Source organism: Myxine glutinosa, chromosome 1, assembly GCF_964187855.1.
Source record: "Myxine glutinosa chromosome 1, kmMyxGlut1.1, whole genome shotgun sequence".
Classification (NCBI taxonomy): Eukaryota; Metazoa; Chordata; class Myxini; order Myxiniformes; family Myxinidae; genus Myxine; species Myxine glutinosa.
In genome coordinates, this window is record NC_136261.1 from 196,189,520 (window position 1) to 196,208,670 (window position 19,151).

Below are 19,151 nucleotides of genomic sequence, written 5' to 3' on the forward strand. Positions count from 1 at the left end.
GCATCTCAAGGGTGGGCCGTTATGATGTTTGTTTCTTCCCCTCCACTGCCAAACTCTGGAACTCTTTACCTTCACATGTCTTTCCTAACACTTATGATCTTCCCCTTTTCAAAAAGCAGATTCTCTGCTTTCTCAAAAACTCTTAGGCTATTCTCTCCTTCTTTACTTTTCTCTATCAATGCAGTTCTTTTAATTGGCCTGGCCTCGATGAGGATGACATAGTCTGTGCCTGGAGCCTTCTACATAAAAATAAAAGTATATATACATACACATTACACAGTGCCACTATATATACACAGTGCCTACAGAAAGTCTGCACTCTTTCAAAATTTTCACCTTTTTTTGTCTTATAGCCTGGAATTAAAATGCATTAAATCAGACTTTTTCCACCTTTATTTACATCATAACCCACAACTTCCAAATGAAAGACAAATTCTACAAATTTCACAATATTAATTAAAAATACAAAACTAGAATATCTTGGTTGGATAAGTGTCCACCTGCCAGAGGTAATACTTGGTGAAGCACCTTTAACAGCAATTAGAGCTGTGAGTCTGTTGGGATAGGTCTCTACCAACTTTGCACATCTTGATTGGGCAATATTTGCCTTTTCTTCTTGACAAAACTGTTCAAGCTCAGTCAAGTTGCGTGTGGAGCGTTGATGGACAGCAATATTCAAGTAATGAAATAGATTTTCGATTGGATTTAGGTTGGGGCTCTGATAGGGCCACTCAAGGACATTTATCTTTTTGTTCCTTAGTCACTCCAGTGGAGCTTTGGCTGTGTGCTTCGGGTCGTTGTCATGCTGAAAGGTGAACTTCTGTCCCAATTTCAGCTTTCTTGCAGAGGGCAGCAAGTTTTCCTCTAGGATTTTGCTGTATTTTGCTCCATCCATTTTCCCTTCTTTCCTAGCAAGTGCCCCAGTCCCTGCTGAAAAGAAACATCCCCATAACAGGATGCTACCACCATCATGCTTCACAGTAGGGATGGTGTTCTTTGGGTGATGTGCTGTGTTGGGTTTGTGCCAAATGTAACGTTTTGCACTTAGACCAAAAAGTTCCAAAATCTTGGTTTCGTCAGACCACAAAACATTTTGCCACATGGCTTCAGAATCTCCAGTGTTTTTATTTTTTTCATACCTAAAACAGTACTCAGGGTGGGCTTTTTTGAGTAATGGCATCCTTCTTGCCACCCTACCATACAGTGTTATGTGTGTGACCATACAGGCTCAACTTGTGGAGTGCTTGGGATATTGTTGTCACATGCACACAGTGTCCAGTCTTTGCCATAAAGGCCTGTAGCTCTTTCAAAGTTGCCATTGGACTCTTGGTGGCCTCTCTGATCAGTCTCCTCCTTGTTTGGTCATCCAGTTTGGAGGAACGGCCTGATCATGGCAGGGTCATGGTGGTACCATACACCTTCCACTTCTTAATGATTGTCTTGACTGTGCTCCAAGGGATATTCAAGGCCTTTGAAATATTTTTATACCCATCTGCTGATCTCTGCCTTTCCACAACTTTATCCCGGAGGTCTTTTGAAAGCTCCTTGGTGCTCATGGTTGAGTCCTTGCTGTGAAATGCACTGCTCAGCAGGGGAAACTTTCAGGAACAGCTGATTTTATTCTGAAATAATCAGAATCACTACAATTTAACAGAAGTGGAGGCCAATTAACTTGGTGTGTGATTTTGAAGGTGATTGCTTATACTTGAGCTCATTACCTCCACCAACAAAGGTGGATGGAGGTTATGTTTTCACCCCTGTCTGTTTGTGAAAAAGATATCTCATAAAGTTGTGGATGGAATCGGACAAAATTTGGCAAAGAGGTAGCATATGTGACAAGGTCGAAATATTAAATTTATGACATCATAAGTCACATGGTTTGCCAGCCATATTGGATTTAACCTGCAACCTTAAAAAAACATCTTCTCCCAAACCACCAAAGCGATCAACTCAAAACTTTATGTGTGTCATTGACTCGGCATGGCGATTAAAATATGATCACGAAGACATCATCGGTCACATGGTGTGGCAGCCATTTTGGATTGAAGGAAAATATTAAATAATTATATCTCAGAAACCGCTTGCTCTATTGATGCGAAACTTTACAAATGTTATCTAAACCATTGCTACATATAGTTTGAAAATTATGACATCGTAGGTCATGTGGTTTGGAAGCCATGTTTGATAGAAAAACAAACCTTACAAGGGTGATCCCCTACAGCACGAAACCTCACAGGCATGATCCCCTACCCATACATATGCAGAGTTTACATTTTTGATGTCATATGTCACGTGGTTTGGCAGCCATATTAGCTTGAAAGCTGATATTTAAAAATAATCCCTTCTCCGAAACCACTTCACCGATCGATGTGAAACCTGTCATGGCTGGTGAAAATGTGATACTTGAAAACAGCTGAAGGGATTTAAATCAAACTTGTTTATTTTTAGGACAGTGAACAAGGGCATCTACTTATTGTCACGGGAAGGTACTACACAGAGGCATATTGACGACATAGTCGCATTGCTCTAGTTTACCATAGTATGCGTCTACTCATGTATAACTTTTTTAGTGATAATCATGACGTCATAGGCCACATGGAACGGGCGCCATTTAATTTAATTTAAATTCATTTAACCATTTTCTCGGTAACCGTTGGTGCAATTGACAAGAAATGTTCACCATAGTATGCGACTACTCATGTATATTTTTTAGTGATAATTATGACATCATTGGTCGCGTGGTGCAGGCACCATCTTGGAAAAACCTAAATACTTTGGACCTCTGTATTTCCAAAACTACTACATGGAAAATCGTCGCTCATTGTAACGAACTCTGGAGAATAAGTGTTGTTAACGATGACAATATTGGTGCCTTCATTATGACGTCATAATTCGACAAGCACAACGCTTAATCTGATCAGTTTGAAATTTCTTGAGCGTGATCTATGCAACAACCATATTGGAGAATGCAAACTTATGACGTCATCGGTCACATGGTCTGTCAGGCATATTGGATCAAAGAAAGAATACCCTTAAAAAAAAACAGAAGAGTTGGCTCGCACCAAGTCAAGCACTTGGGGTAAGTACAGTATTCTATGAATACTATCCAGTTCATTTCTGTTCCCACCTGCAGAAAGCCAGTAACATTCATCTCACTATAATTCACCAAATGTCTGTCCGTCTGTGTCCCCAGGTACCGCAAAAACGGCTGAACCGATCACAACGAAATTTTAGGTGGGTAATCCTCGGACCCCCTGGAGTAAAATAGGCTCCATTGTTTTTCCATTTTTCCAATTTTTCCAATTTTCCAGTTTTTCCAAACACGATGGAATAATATTTACCGATATGAACTGTGATGTGGCTTTTATTGAAATTCTACAAATACTGTTTAGATTTTGATGACTTGCGTGTGATTTGATTTAACGGATGTTTATATAAATCGTTTAAAATTAAAAAAAAAAAGCCTTCAATTTCTGATATTTTGCCTTTTCATTTGGGCCTCCCAATTGAAGCCCCGCCCATAGGGCGGGTACCGTTGCTAGTCCAGATAAAGGGGGAAACTGTATATTACTTAAAATTAATTATTACCTGATGTAGAGCCCTTGATCTATTCAAAGGTATTTAATTAATAACCAGGCGACATATTACTAGCTGTGCACACCAGCAATGATAGATAGCATGAGAATTGAATGACAGGTTTGTTTGCCAGGATATTTTATTAATGTCAAGTCAGAGTTAACATCACACACAATAGGAAAAAGAGAAACTGCTTTGTTTTGCAGAAATACCAAAATTAATGTCCCTGAGTATCTATCAGACAATGATCCATATTTACTGTCCACCCTTTCAACCACACAGACACTCGTACATTAGACGAATTTGCAAGGCCGATGTTGTTATACTCATAACTGCACGTAACTTAACTTGTTGCATATAGTGATTGAAACAAGAAATTATTCATCACAATGTTTATTGTGCAAGGATTATGTTTATTAAAATGTTCCTCTTTCCTTCAAGGAAACGCCCCATAACCTCTAATCTCAACATCTTGTGGATGTGGATCATCGTTTAATTGATGTTCTCAACTTTCCACCTTTTCCTCAGATCCTGTACTTGCATCACCTTTCTCTTGCACTTGTGTTTCATTCTCATCATTGGTAGCACAACTTGCCATCTCTGTGTTATCTTCCTTGCTGTCCTTTTCCTTCACTTCATGCAACAACATCAAATTCTCCATATTTGAGCTTCCCTCGTCTGTCTCACTTCCGGAATTTAACTCTTCTTTCACTATCTCTTCAGCCACGTCTTTGTCCTTATCCTCCAAATCTCTCTCTGGCTTCTCTGTTTCTATATTTGTATCTTCTATTGAAGGTTCTTGATCTGTTTTCTCATTTTGCACATCTTTCATCTCTTCTGTTCCTTTCTGTACCTCCTCTGCCTTCTCTTCTTGTACTTTCTTCCCAACCAACTCCTTTTTCATCTCGAGGTGCTGACTGACTCCTCTGACTGAGGCTGACTCCTGACTGACTGACTCCTGAAGCTGACTCCTCTCTTCTGCTTGTATATCCAGTTCTCCTTCATTTTTGTCAACCCTTCTTTCATTGTCTTCCAGCTCCAATGGTGTTGTGTTGATTGCTCCAGATTTGAGTGAATGCCGACTGGGTAGACGTCTTTTCGTGGACAGTCTTGCACGATGCTGGAACGACAAATAGGGAAAGAATACTTTTTATTGATTGCGTGTGTATCACTAAACTTAAAATAACATCAATTGTTGGACTTGTATGTGAACATTAGATATAGCCATGTGTGATAAAGCCATCCAAGTCCTGACTTTAACAAAATCTGTCACCCCTCAGCCCAAATTGGGCTAAGGGGTAGCGTCGTCCGGGCGTCCAGGCGTCCATCAACTTTTGGTTTCCGTCAATTTCAAGGAGAACGGCTTGTCCGATTAAATCCATTTTTTCAGTGTGTGTTGGGGTTGAGCAGAGGAAGGTTCCTTTCGAAAATGGGTGCGCTGAGATTTTCAATATGGCCGCCACGGCAGCCATCCGGGCGTCCGTCAACTTTTGGTTTCCGTCAATTTCGAGCAGAACGGCTTGTCCGATTAAATCCATTTTTGCAGTGTGTGCTGGGGTTGAGTAGAGGAAGGTGCGTTTCGAAAATGGGCGCGCTGCGGTTTTCAATATGGCCGCCACGGCAGCCATCTTGAAATTGGTTTCCATCAATTTCGAGCAGAATGGCTTGTCCGATTAAATTCATGTTTGCAGTGTGTGTTGGGGTTGAGTAGAGGAAGGTGCCTTTCGAAAATGGGCACGCTGCGATTTTCAATATGGCCGCCACGGTAGCCATCTTGAAATTGGTTTCTGTCAATTTCAAGCAGAACGGCTTGTCCGATTAAATTCATGTTTGCAGTGTGTGTTGGGGTTGAGTAGAGGAAGGTGCCTTTCGAAAATGGGCACGCTGCGATTTTCAATATGGCCGCCACGGCAGCCACCTTGAAATATTGGTTTCAACCATGCATGGGCTGAGGGGTTACGCCCGCTTTGCGGTGATATTTATTTTATTTAGGCTGGCATTGTTGCGCGATGCAGAATTACTTCATGATTGGAATATTAAAAAGAGGTGGGGGGAGGAGCGAGAGTGGAAGAGGAGTGATGGGGGTGGGGAGAAGGGGAGTAGGGGTGGGGTAAAGGGGAGTGGGGGAGAGGAAGGGGAGAGGGTGGGATAGAGAGAGAGGGGAGGAGGGTGAAGGAGTATTGGGGAGGGGAGGCAGGGGGAAATTGGAGAGAGGGGAGAAGGGAGAGGGAGGGGAAAGAGGAGGAGGGGAAAGAGGAGGAGGGGGAGCAGATGGGAAAGGGGTGGGGGAGAGAAAGGGGTGGGAGAGAGACAGGGTGGGGGAGAGACAGGAAGGGGTGGGGGAAAGATATGGGTGGGGGAGAGAACGAGAGAGAGAGAGAGATAGAGAGAGAGAGAGAGATACAGAGAGATACAGAGAGATACAGAGAGGGAGAGATACAGAGAGGGAGAGATACAGAGAGGGGTGGGGAGAAATGGGGAGGGTGGGGAGAAATGGGGAGGGTGGAGAGACAGAGAGGGGTGGGGAGAAATGGGGAGGGTGGAGAGACAGAGAGGTGTATGCTGCATGTGTGAGAAGTGTTATGATTTATGGGAGCGAGACATGGGTCATGAATGTAGAGCAGCAACGAAGGCTGGAAAGGGTGGAAATGCGAATGGTTCGGTGGATGTGCGGAGTATCGTTGAGAGAGAGGAAGACAAATGATGAATTGCGAAAGATGATGGGAATAGAGCCTATGATTGATGCTGTGAAGAGGTACAGGTTGAGATGGTTTGGTCATGTGTTGAGGAAGGATGAAAGTGACTGGTTGAGAAGAGTGATGGAAATGAATGTAGAAGGAAGTCGAGGACGGGGAAGACCGAGAAAGACTTGGCTAAAGATGGTGGAAAAAAGAAATGCGGGCAAGGGGGTTAACAAGGAGAGATGCAGAAAATAGGGAAAAATGGAAAAGATTGTCGTGGGGACCGCAAGGCTAACCCCCGCTCTAGCAGGGAAAATGGCCTTAAAATGCATGTTGTTGTTGTTGTTGGAGAGACAGAGAGGGAGAGATACAGAGAGATGTGGGGAGAAATGGGGAGGGTGGAGAGACAGAGAGGGGAGATACAGAGAAGTGTGGGAGGGGAGAGAATAGGGGTGGGAGAGAGAGAGAGAGAGGGAAGGTGGGGGAGTGAGAGGTTGGGGGGGGGGAGAGGGAGAAGAGGGGGGAGGGGGACAGAGAAAAAAAAAGAGAGAAGTGTGAGGAGAAGAGGCTGGGTGGGGGGTGGTTAGCAAAGAGAATGATATGTTATGCTTAATGACCGTGCACACCCACACACACCCAATTCGAAGTTCCGTTGCAGTAATACACACACACACACACACACACACACACTACATCAAAAAGACAACCCCATAGGCTTACCTTGAAACAGGCTTTTATTCGTTGATCAATGTACTTTCTACTTTTTAAAGGAAGGAAATTAATTAAATAGACTATGTAGCAGAAGGAGGGAGCAGGACCAAGTTATTTTCATTCAATCTTTAATTTGATTTGTTTTGCCTTACTAACTCCGGAGCTTTTCCCTATGGAGTACCCAGGCGTGACTATGAAAGCCTTCACGTCCAATCCTGCTCGTTAATGATTTTCATAGCATTCAATAAAGTTACACTTTGTGCACATCGCTTAATCTTTTCTTCACTCAATATAATTGATGGAACAGTGGAAAAAGTTAAGTTTAATGCTTTGGCAATATGGAGAAGGAGGAAGGACAGCCCTGCCTAAAGCTTAGCTATATGATATACACTTAGTGATAAGAATCGTTAATGTGTTAAATTTTTCAGATTTCACTCCTGATTTCTGAACAGAATTTTGGTACGACAGAACTTTAAAATACAAGAAAACAAGGATGTGGGCAGCACAAGGATGTGCGCAAGGAGGTGGGATTTATGAGGTCCCGTATGCTCACGTAAGTCAACAACAATGTGCTGCCCACCTCACAAATCAGAAATGTTATATATGAGTTTAAGTGCCGACGTGAAGTTCGGTACGTGGGCCGTACAACCCAAAGGTTGGCTGATTGGATCAAACAGCATGTCTCCCCTGGCGATTCGAGGAAAGAACTTGAGAGTGAGGACTCAACCCGTGCGAGCTTGTAGGAACGTCCAAGGAACGTCATCCATTTCTTCTTGTTCGTTTGCCATTGCACTGCATTTGGTTGCCAATCCTGACTGTGCAGCCCAGTAAAATGCAGATATGTTCAAGATATTGAGCTAAAGTTGGACTACATTACATCTACATATGTTAGAAGCAACCTTCATCCATTTCACAGACCCTATATTGTGTCGCCAAAAGGAATTTGTGCATTCTCTCATTCTCTTTCAACATGGAAAGATTGAAGATGTTGCCCTGATCGCTGTCCATGGTATGTCTGCAAATCGTGTTTCTTCAGCTTTGGGGGAACCCCATCCCTCCTCCCTTCAAGGTATTGGTGAAAATGATGAGTCATCGCTCTCAACTCCACTCCAACCAATCAAAGCCAGGGATAGTGGTGACTGAGTCAACCAATGGGTGTTCAGATTACCAATTACGTCATGACTGATGAACCAATCGGTGTCGCTCTTACATAGACATGCTTATTTATGCACTATCCTTCACTTCCTCTTTATCTTGCTGTGAATTACCTTGAGGAGTTCAGCACGAAAAGTTTCAGTTATTCTTATTATGTAGTCTTTGTTTTCTTGTATTTGAAACTCCATATTTCAATACTTCTTCAGTGTAAAGGATTTGATCCTCAAATCAGAATCCATATTTTGATTATATGCTTTAATTAGTCCATGAGAGTAGATCGTGTTTCCAAGGAAATGCACTTTTGAATAGGCCGAAACAAAATGGCGGCTTAAGAACCCAGCAATGTGACAGAAGGCTGAGCAATATGGCACACTGCCATTTCGGTAAGGCTTTTTTTTGTGATGAGCACCCCCTAACCTAAATTATCCTCGAAAGAGGTGTTTAAACACACTCAAATACCCAGTTTTCATTTGTGCACTCCCTTGGAGTTAAATAAGTATGCATGCAAAGATTAGGCCATTAGGTTTCATGGTTTTGGAGTTATGGAGGACGGGCACACACACACACACACACACACACACACACTCACACAAACATTACCTTTTATTATTTTTAATGTATGTGTATGTTCCTACATTTTCATAGCTTACAGTTGACCCTTCTCAGATTGTTAATCCATTGAATGGTGCTGCTTAAGCAGCCTGCAAGCAGGAATGTAGAAGTAGGTCAGGGTACCAGCACACAATGACCTATTTATTTTGAATGGTACTGATGAATATTTAATATCCACAAGCTAATGTTTGCAGATGAGATGAGACAGAAGCCTTAATAACACTTTTGTGAGGATACAGGACTCAATGAACTATCACATTATGGATAGAGTTTTGTGAGAAATACTTGAAAAAATTGTTCATATATGAACTGTATAAATTTCTAAAGCAATGTAATGTTTTTTTTGTAATTTGCAATTTGATTTTAGAGAAAAACATAATACCACACACGTCCTGTCTAGCCTGGGTTTGAATCCCGATCCAGTTATAAACTGTCATTATGGTATCTCACAGGCAGGGCAAGGCATCAGTGCCTGTGCCGTCCTTTGGATGGACCTTAACCTTGGAATCCCATCTGTTAGTATTATTTGGTGGATGTTAATGATCCCAAAGTGTCCTTCGCGAAGAGTATGCAAGCTATCGCCGGCACTCTGACCAAATTTCCAATTCCTGCTTTAACCTATAGAGGGCATTGCATCAGCAGCTCAGCAACACCTTCAGCCAATAATCCTACCCCACAGCCTTGTGATGCATACCAAAGAAGAAGAAGATTTGGTGGACGTTTGAGATCCCACGGTGTCGACTTCAAGAAGAGTAGGTGAGCTATCATGTGCACCCTGGCCAAATTCCAAATTTCTGCTCAAAGCTACAGTGGGGCAATGCATCAGTGGCACAGCTTCGCTCCCAGCAATGATGCAACCAGCAGCCACAGGCTGCATAGGAAAGTGAATGAATGAACACTTCTGTGAATCATTTGTGGTAGAAAAGAGTGTAAATCAGGAGAGGACACAGAAACAAGCCTTTGTGTGTCGGTTCCCTTGCCAAATGTCTGATTGGTGTTCGCTGCATAATTATACGAGGTTGTTTCAAAAGTCTTGGTGCTATTTCAATGTTTTATTTGGAAAACGGTATACAAGACCCAACATTAACAATCACCCATCATAAAGTAGAGACTTGGGCGATTTTTTGGCACTTTTAGTTCCAATGATACAACGTCGTGGAACGGCGTGAATGATACGTTTAATGTGAGTGACCTCCACGACATGCCAGGCAAATGGTCACTCTGACAGCGAAGGTTTGTGTTACCCTCTTGCATGTCATGTCAGACCTGAGATGAATCTTAAAAACTCCTCAATAACTCTCTTGACCTGCTGGATGTAATGAGGATAGTCTATGTTAACAGTGTTCTTTGCGTAGTCCAAAAGAAAGGGGTCTAGCGGGTTGATGTCTGGGAAATGGGGAGACCAGATGTGCTCTGTCTTGAAGGAGATTACCCTGTTGCCAAACTTCTCTCGGAAACGATTTTCTATCTGCGTAAAAGTATGAGAAGTGCGACCATCCTGCTGTTGTAACCACTGGTTATTGAAGTCAACCCTGCGCCGATGGATAGCAGTGGCAAACTTGCAGATTACATCATGATAATTCTTCTGGTTTACTGTCACTGTGTTCTCATCATCATCTTTGAACCAAAAGGGTCCAATGATGCCATAAGTTCTCATGGCAACCCATGCTGTGCACTTCACACTGTTTGGGGACTTTTGAGGAACATGATCATCAGGACATTCACTACGTCAGAAGCTGTAGTGTTGGCTGTTCACTATACCTTTGAGGTGGAAGTGGGCCTCATCAGAAAACCACACCTGGTCAATCCAGTTCTCATCTGCCTCCATCATCTCATTCCACATCGTCTTGTCAGTGTCTGTGTGAAAGAGTTTGATCTGCACTTTGTGTGAATAAAGTTTCATGTCCTGCCTCATGATCCGAAAGAAAGTAGTGTGTGAAAGACCGAGCTCTTGTGAGCACCGGCGAAAGGATCTCCTTGGACCTTGAGTGACAGATTGTCTCACCGCCCCAATGTTTCTGAACGCCTAGTCTTCTTTCTCTATGGTTTCATGAGATTGTGAACAGTGCCTTCTTTCTGGAACTTCTTGACATTGTGAAGAATACAGTTCTTGCTGAGTGAGTTTCACTTTTAAATGTTTGAGACAAAGCTGCTGAGTCTTGATCACAGACTTTGTCTCAAAGTACATTTCTACCATTTTACTTCGTTGGTGTTCTGTGCACAACATATTTATTCCAGACTGATGAAACTTGATGGAGACAATTTCCCAACTTCCTTGAACATAATCTGAAAAAGAAATAATAGTTACAATTAATAATGTTCAATAGAGACACAAACCAAATAGCACCAATACTTTTGAAACACCCTGTATATATAATTAGAGAAGTGTCTGCAGTTTGTCTGTGTGTTTGACGTCTCTGGCTCCTGAACCACTGGATCGAATGAGTCGAAAACTGGGAGCTGTACTTTAAGGGTTGTTGACGAACATGTTTTCCAGCAGGGAAGGTGGTGCACAGGAATGTTTTAGGTGGTTAGGAAAAAATAGACCCAGGGGTTCAGGGTGAGGGGAACACCCAAATTCTCTGTTTAAAAAAAAAAAAAAAGTATCTTGTATACGTATAGCTTCACTCTGGTGGTGGGTATTTCAAGCCAACCTGTCTATAATTCTGAGGGAAGTAACCCGTCTGGCTGTCTGTAAGGATGAGTAGCTAGTTAACACAATCTGGAGTGGAGTATGGATGTCGCACAGGTATGATGGACCAAATTACCTTGTGCTTAAATTTCCATTTATTTTCAGCATCTTTGCTTTCTTGTGCAGTATAAGTTGTTTGGCTGCTCTGAGCCATTGGAAGAAATCCTAATTGTTATGTTAAAATTCTGATACGATATATTTGCAGAAATCAATCTCAAATTTTGACCATTTTTTGTGCTTCTGTTGTTGCTAAAGAAGCATGTTTGTTGCTAGGTAGGCTATCTTTACAGTCCATTTACCTTTGGAAAAAAGATAGAATATATTCCTACAAATTAAGGTCACTGCACATGTCTTTATATTGATTAAAAAACAATTGTTTATGTATCTAAATTAGCATGACCAATTTGCTCAGGACCTTGAAATTAGCACTTGGCTCAGTTGCCTTCAAATGGTGTTTTTCTTTGTTATTGATCAGGAAGAAAACGACTGACAAGCTGTTTCTGTATATTGAGATCACACCTTGTTAATGTTTTCCAGCAGGGAAGGTTTATCTGAGGCATATCTTGTGCTTGGAATTGATGTTGAAGATGACTTAGGTGAAACAGCAATGGGACTAGAAGGTCCAGAACCAGAACCATGGCCTTGTCCAGAACCTGGTGGAGCTGACCAGCGTTTATTTGGGCCAGCCCCAAAGAGAGCAGCTGGGTTGAGTGCTAGAGAGGCCTGTGAAAAGAAGTATAGTTTTTAGAAAAATAAGTTCAGAAGTCGGATGCAGCTATACATTTTTAATACATGTCCCTGTATTTCCTCAACATGTCCCAGTAATTCCCCAAAGTTAATATACATGCTGAGTATAATTTAATATATTTATAGATATATATTATATATATATATATATATATATATATATATATATATATATATATATATATATATATATATATATATATATATTGTTGCGAATATGGAATTTGGCCTCCATATCCGCTTGTAAATATTCCCCTATTTTCTCCAATACTCCCCAACTTTCCCCAATCCCCCATTCCCTAGTCCCATTGCATGTAAATAACAATCAGTAGAGCCGACCTTCCCCTTATTCCCCCATTAAATGTCGTGCCCAGGTCCACCGCACCACACGTAGACAACTTTCGGACATCTTCCTAGTTATTCTTATTCTATGTCAGTTAAGGCCTCGTCTCCATTAATTATGACTCTTCGTTGCACCAGAATGTGATTATATGGCATCAGTAGTGAGTTTAGGACCTTTCCCATACCTCCTTCCATCTTCTTCCCCAACAATTACAACAACAACAGAGGAGATGGCGGCGGAGCGGGGGAGGATGCGTCCTCACACCGGCTCGATTAGCGCCATTGACCACGCGCTCCACGGGGTTACCACGAAGGGGCTCCTTGTCAGCTCCTCGTCAAGGGCGGAGCCTGGTAAACCCCCCGCACGCACCCAATGAGAAGCAACGTGCCGATTCCACGAGGCGGAGCTAACGAGCCGAGGGCGTGTCACTCCCCGCCGGATATACGCGGCCACGCGCCGGATGTGACGTGAGATGCGCCCCCAGCTGGAGAAAGAACGTTGCCTGCGAGCGCTGAGAGGAAGAGAACCCGCCTGTGAAAGAACGTTACCTCCGAGCGCTGAAACCTCCCGCATCTCTGGACCGGACCGGGTCGATTCTAACCTTTGAGCACAGGTGCACCTGGAGCCATCGACAACCGCTTTCCTGCCATCAACCCCCGTGTGAGTCAGCTTTGTCCCGTTTATCTGTCGTCTGTTGGGAATAATATAAGATTGTGTCTAAGTGCCTGTCTTCCTATGATGTACCTCTCGTCCCTGTAATCTAACCTTTCCGTACGAATATAATCTCCTCCGGAGGTCTTGAGAATTGAAACATTGGTGTCGTATTGTGTTATTGTAATCCAGCCGGGTGTCTTCTTTTCCTTATTGAGCCAGCATCGCGCGACTAGTCAACGTTCGGGTATAATATCGAGCATAATCTTGTGCAGACGTGGTCATCCCAAAACCGCTCGGTGAATAACATCCAAGCCACGTCTGTAACAATATATATATTGTTGCGAATATGGAATTTGGCCTCCATATCCGCTTGTAAATATTCCCCTATTTCCCCAATACTCCCCAACTATCCCCAATCCCCCATTCCCTAGTCCCATTGTCTGTAAACAACAATCAGTAGAGCCGACCTTCCCCTTATTCCCCCATTAAATGTCGTGCCCAGGTCCACCGCACCACACGTAGACAACTTTCGGACATCTTGCTAGTTATTCTTAGTCTATGTCAGTTAAGGACTCGTTTCCATTAATTATGACTCTTCGTTGCACCAGAATGTGATTATATGGCACCAGTAGTGAGTTTAGGACCTTTCCCATACCTCCTCCCATCTTCTTCCCCGTCTACAACAACAGAGGGGCACGGCGCTGCGCGGGGGGGAGTGTGCGTCCTCCCACCGGCTCGGTTAGCCGCCATCGACAATGCGCTCCAGACAACGCGCTCCAGACCATGCGCTCCACGGGGTTACCACAAAGGGGCTCCTTGTCAGCTCCTCGTCAAGGGCGGAGCCGGTAACCCCCCCGCACGCACCCAATGAGAAGCAACGTGCCGATTCCACGAGGCGGAGCTAACGAGCCGAGGGCGTGTCACTCCCCGCCGGATATACGCGGCCCCGCGCCGGATGTGACGTCAGATGCGCCCCCAGCTTGAGACGAAAAGACGCCACCTCGAGCGCTGTGCAACCTTCCGCATCTCTGGACCGGACCGGGTCGATCCTGCCCTGAGCCCAGGTGCACCTGGAGCCATCGACAACCGCTTTCCTGCCATCAACCCCCGTGTGAGTCAGCCTTGTCCCGTTTACCTGTCGTCTGTTGGGGTTAATATAAGGTTGTGTCTAAGTGCCTATCTTCCTTTGCTGTCCCTCTCGTCCCTGTAATCTGACCTTCCGTAACGAATATAATCTCCTCCGGAGGTCTTGAGAACTGAACCCTTGGAGTCGTGTCATTTGAAACCCAGCCGTGTGTCTGTTCCTTCATTGACCTAGCATAGCGCGACTAGTCAACTTCGAGTATAATCGGTAACTTGTGCAGACGTGGTCATCCCAAAACCGCTCGGTAAAATAACATCTAAGCCACGTCTGTAACAATATATATATTTAATATATAAATATATCTATATATATACATATTTAATATATTGTTATGTCGGTAGGGTAGTGATACGTAGAGCAGATAGATCTGAATAGGTAGCGTGCTTCGCTTGTAAGGAATCCACCCTGTAATAGGTTCTTCATGTGTAGGCGTTTTGTCGGTTAAGATGTATACCTGTGAGCATACCAGGATGTTCGAGTGATAAGTAGCATAGGGATTAAAGATAAAGCCCCTGTATGTCTCACCTGGTCACCAAACCTTTCGTCCTTTTGGCACTGCACCCATTTAGACACTTAGGTAGGATCTTTATTACAACACGAAATAAATCCCTTCCCTGACATGACTTTGGAAGACGAACAGGCAACGGGGCCGGTTTGGGGCGCCGCGCCGGACCGTGGCCCGTTTAATCTCCACTGGGCCCGCGTAGCACGCTACACGCTACGTGCTATACCACGCCCAGGAGGGCTGTGATTGGTTGGCGCGAATGGACGTGGAAGGCGCGAAGCGGGTCGACAAAACATGGGAGGCTACGAGGCCCTGATTGGGTGCCGCACAGGGCTGACGTCACCGCCAGAGGTGATAAGAAGGGTGCGCCGAACGACGTGAGGAGAGAAGGTTTTTGAGTTCACGGTTCGCAGTTCACAGCTTGATAGAGTCCCGGTGCGATCCCGAGTTGGCTTGTGAGCAGAGTCCTGGCCCTGGTTGAGTTGGCTGTCGTGTGGGAGATCGCCGTCGAGGTGGTTGGAGCTCGCTCCTTTTTGCTGGGTGGATTCGCGCGAGCCTGCGTTGGACCTTGTGGTGCTTGGGAATTTGGTGCCAGGCCTTCGCGGTGCTTGTGCAGGAGCGAGGTGCCTCATGGTGTGCAGCGGAGATTGGAGACAGACAAGACGACAGGACAGATAAGGCCAATCCCCATTGCAAATTACACAACGAGACATTTCTTTTCGTAATTAATTCCCCCCCGTCTGTGTTTGAGATGTGGTGTGTGGGATCCCAATTTAGGAGTTTTACATTTATTATCGCGTTTTCCTGTCCCTGCGTTTCTTTTCAATAAACCCTTGTATTATTTTATATTCCCTGTTACACCTGTGCCCGTGTCGAGTTAATTTCCCCTACAGGATTGGAGTGTCCGTTGGAGTTCGATCGCCGTCCACAGTTAAGCGCTTATGCAGCTCCCACCTTCCTTCTTCCTCCCACGCGACCATAGTAAAATCCGTATTGGTTGTTGCCTCCGAATAAAACCGTTTAGGCCTATCCGCGGTCTCTGGTATTAACCGGAGTCGCACGACAACTGGTTGTGAGTTATGGGATTGAACCCTAACAAAAAAAAAAAAAAAATTGGTGTCAGAGTGTGTAGAATTTGAACGCAAAATTTTTTGTAGTCGGAGGCGAAAATGTTGAATAGTCGATTGGGCGTACGAAGCACGATATCGCGTCTTCGGAAAATTTAATTCGGATTCTGTGATAAAAATCCACGCGGGGTAGCAATCTTCTCTCGACGGAGGAGAAGATGAGCGATATGGTGGATGGAGGGATGGAAGATGCGGGAAGCAGAGGGAGTGAGTCGGAAGTAGTTGCGGTAGAGGGTAGTGGTGGAACCTCCCCTGCTACCAAGGCAGTCCCGAACGAATACCAGGCCTTAATGGAATTTATGCGGGGAATGAAGGGGGACATTCAGGGATTGAATAACAAAATGGAGGCTCAGAGTGAGCGCAGTGAGCGACTAGAAAATAAAATTGATGGGTTAGAGGGGGAATTGAAGGCCTGGGGTGAACAATTGAAAGAAGGATGAACGAATGGTGCCAATGGGGCTCAGGAGCCGGGAATGGCAAAATTGGGAATTGCACCAGGAATGGCAATTGAAATAAATGGGGAAGTGGAGGGTAAAGATGGAACCTTCCCTGTCTCGGAGCGATCGAGTCAGAAGACATGTCCTATGTCTTTCCAGGCCATGTTGAAATTAATAAGGGGCATGAGTGAAATTATGAGGGGAATGAGTAAAGAAATCGATGAAATGAAAGAGGAAAGTGATGCTGGTAGTGAAAGATTGGATGCACGGATTAAAGAAACAAAAACCCTATGTGGGATGAAGGAACGAATGAGTGAACAGGGGAATGAAATGAGGAAAGTGAATGAACAATTGGAGGTAAATGGGACATGTTTGATACCTGGTGGCCTGGAGGTTTATCGGGACCGGGTGGATGCCCGAACACATCAACCGGGGGATGGATTTGAATCCTTGCTGTGCCAGGGCGGTGGTTCAAAGCAACAGGGGGTAAGAATATTGGAGATCCGTGTAACGGAACCGGACTGGGTAGTCGTGGATGAATACCTGTTGGAGCCAGAATTGATGGGGGATGATGATGAGAATGAATTGACACAGTAGCTGGAGGCCTTGAACAGTACCATCGGGGAAGAGTTTGACCAGATCCAAAGGAGTCTGGGTGATGAGGTGAGTTGGTCCGAGGAGGTGGTTGAGGTGACCAAGGGGACCCTCACCACGAACACAAATTGGGTGCAAGAGGCTCCGAAATTGGACAACCAGTTGGGGGAGTGTGTTGACTCCGGGCTGCATTTGGACCTTGGGGAGTCGGGAGATCGAGCCTCCGACGATTTGGTCCCTATAGGGAACTTGGACCAGCTGCAGGGAGGGGCAGAACAACCTGAGGGAGTTGTTACCTGCAGCTGTGGTTTGGCACAGGTGGAAATGAAAATTGTCAAAAGGAAATTTAAATTTAGAATTAAATGGGAACTTGATGTGGAGCAGCCTTGGAGGGAGTTGGTCCCCGGGCTGTGGAATGGGGACCAGGGGAGGTCATTGGTGATGGCCTCGGGGAAAAGTTCCCCCTTTCAAAATTTTGTTATGCCAGCCAGCTGGGGGGCTGTGCTGGCGAGATTTGGACGTGGGGTCCAGCCATGGGTGTCGTAGTACGACCTGGACCCCACGGGGGGTCTGGTAGAATGTGGCGTCCCTTGTTCGTTGGGGCGCAGCCCAAGCTGGTGGCTCGGGCCGGTAGGGTCACCGGACCCTTGTGGGGGTTAGGACCTCCAGGGGGTCCGAGGTGGTTTCTCAAGCCTGGGATGGCAAATATTGAGGACCACTAGGGGGAGGTGTTGTGGGTCGCGCTTTGGTGGTGGCACCGCGGACGGCCAACTTGGGCCTGATGTGGTGACCACCCGGGTATGCGGCCTGGCACCCTCCTCCTGAGACTCTGGGCCAGTCAGTATGTGGTGACCTGCCATGCTGTGCTGGGCTATGGATGCGGGTCGAACCGAATGGACAGGGATGGACATAGCCTGCCAGACAACCATTGGGGCATCTGTGGAACGTGATGGTGTGAGAGTGACCTTCCACAGATGTTCCGTTATGATTTATGGACTCTCGGTTTGGGAAGAGACCCATGGGAGTGTTGAATGGGAATGTGTAAAGTGCCGAGCATATGGGCATTGCTCGGCTGGCATGTTTATGGCAAAGAATCTTTCTTTGGTGAAATGAGTGAATTGTGACAAATGTTTGGCATGGGTAATCTGTGGGTTAGATGTAAATTTAAGGGTGAATTTTGTGAAGAGAAATGGTGGACTTTGTATAGTGATGCCATTATTGATCCAGATGTGTTAGACCAAAGTGTTGGAGGCTGTGTTAAAATTGACAGGGTAGCAGGACACAGCTTCAACTGGTTGCGGGGGCAACTGTGCCAATATTTGGGACGCGGGATCATGGGGATGTAGTTGTGTAGCCTGAGGGTCAACGTGGTGCTGTGCGTGTCCGAGGTGTGTGGACCATGTCTTCTGGGTGGGTCTCCTGGTGGAGCATGGCTGTCGACTGGACCTTGGTGTGGTCAAGTGTGGGTGAGCACTGGGGGGGGCTGCAGTTCTGTGGTCGGACTGGGGGATGATGTGGAGGTGCAGGGGACGTGGCTGTAGGGATGCCACGCACTGCGACCGTGCCACCCAGGGCCGAGGTTGTGCGTGCGGTAGTGTGTTTTTGGCAGCAGGTGCTCACCACGTTGGCCAGCTGGGGCTGGTGCAGCTGTGTTCCTCGCAGGGGGGCCGAAGGATGGATGGGTGGGTCGCACCCTTATGGACACTCATGGGCCATGTTGGCGTTTTGACTGCTCACCTTGTCCCGATGACCCTTGCACGGTAGAGGTGCAGAGCTGTCGTGGCCACAGGTCGTTGTGTAGTGATAATCACCATTGGATGCGGATCCACATGCCTGCCAGTATAGTGGGGAGAAAAGTGAAATTTGGAAAATTTGGTTGGCCCAATGATAAATTTTGGGATTTTGAAGGGTGGATGGCACCTTTGGACTTGACCAACCGGAAGTTACCTGTACATCAAGGTAGAGGTAAGGTTTTGAGATGTACTGTCCCAGGCTCCAGGACTTGCTTTGTAAATTGGGACATGAGATTTGGAGTTGGGGGCGGGTGAGAGTGATGACATGGCCGGTGAGGGGGATTGGAATGTGTGCCACAGAGTCTTGTGGGTGGCGTTTGTGTTAGTGTTGTGGTTATGTGTTTATGTGGTCGTGAGAGTGGAGATGGTGGAGGATGAGT

The 19,151-nt window shown here is 45.3% G+C and overlaps 1 protein-coding gene across 2 annotated transcripts in view; it reads right to left on the reverse strand.

Annotated features, from left to right (window-relative positions):
- Positions 1-3,690: 3,690 nt before the first annotated feature.
- The window catches only part of LOC137432763 (uncharacterized), a 60,315-nt gene continuing 44,854 nt past the window's right edge, over positions 3,691-19,151 (reverse strand). For both annotated transcript variants that reach the window (XM_068124950.2, XM_068124958.2), the window contains exons 4-5: positions 11,947-12,150; positions 3,691-4,696 (exon numbers count right to left, since the gene is read on the reverse strand). In XM_068124950.2, coding sequence (XP_067981051.2) covers positions 4,082-4,696; positions 11,947-12,150 — 819 coding nt within the window. In that variant the 3' untranslated portion in view covers positions 3,691-4,081. The remainder of the gene's footprint in view (positions 4,697-11,946; positions 12,151-19,151) is intronic.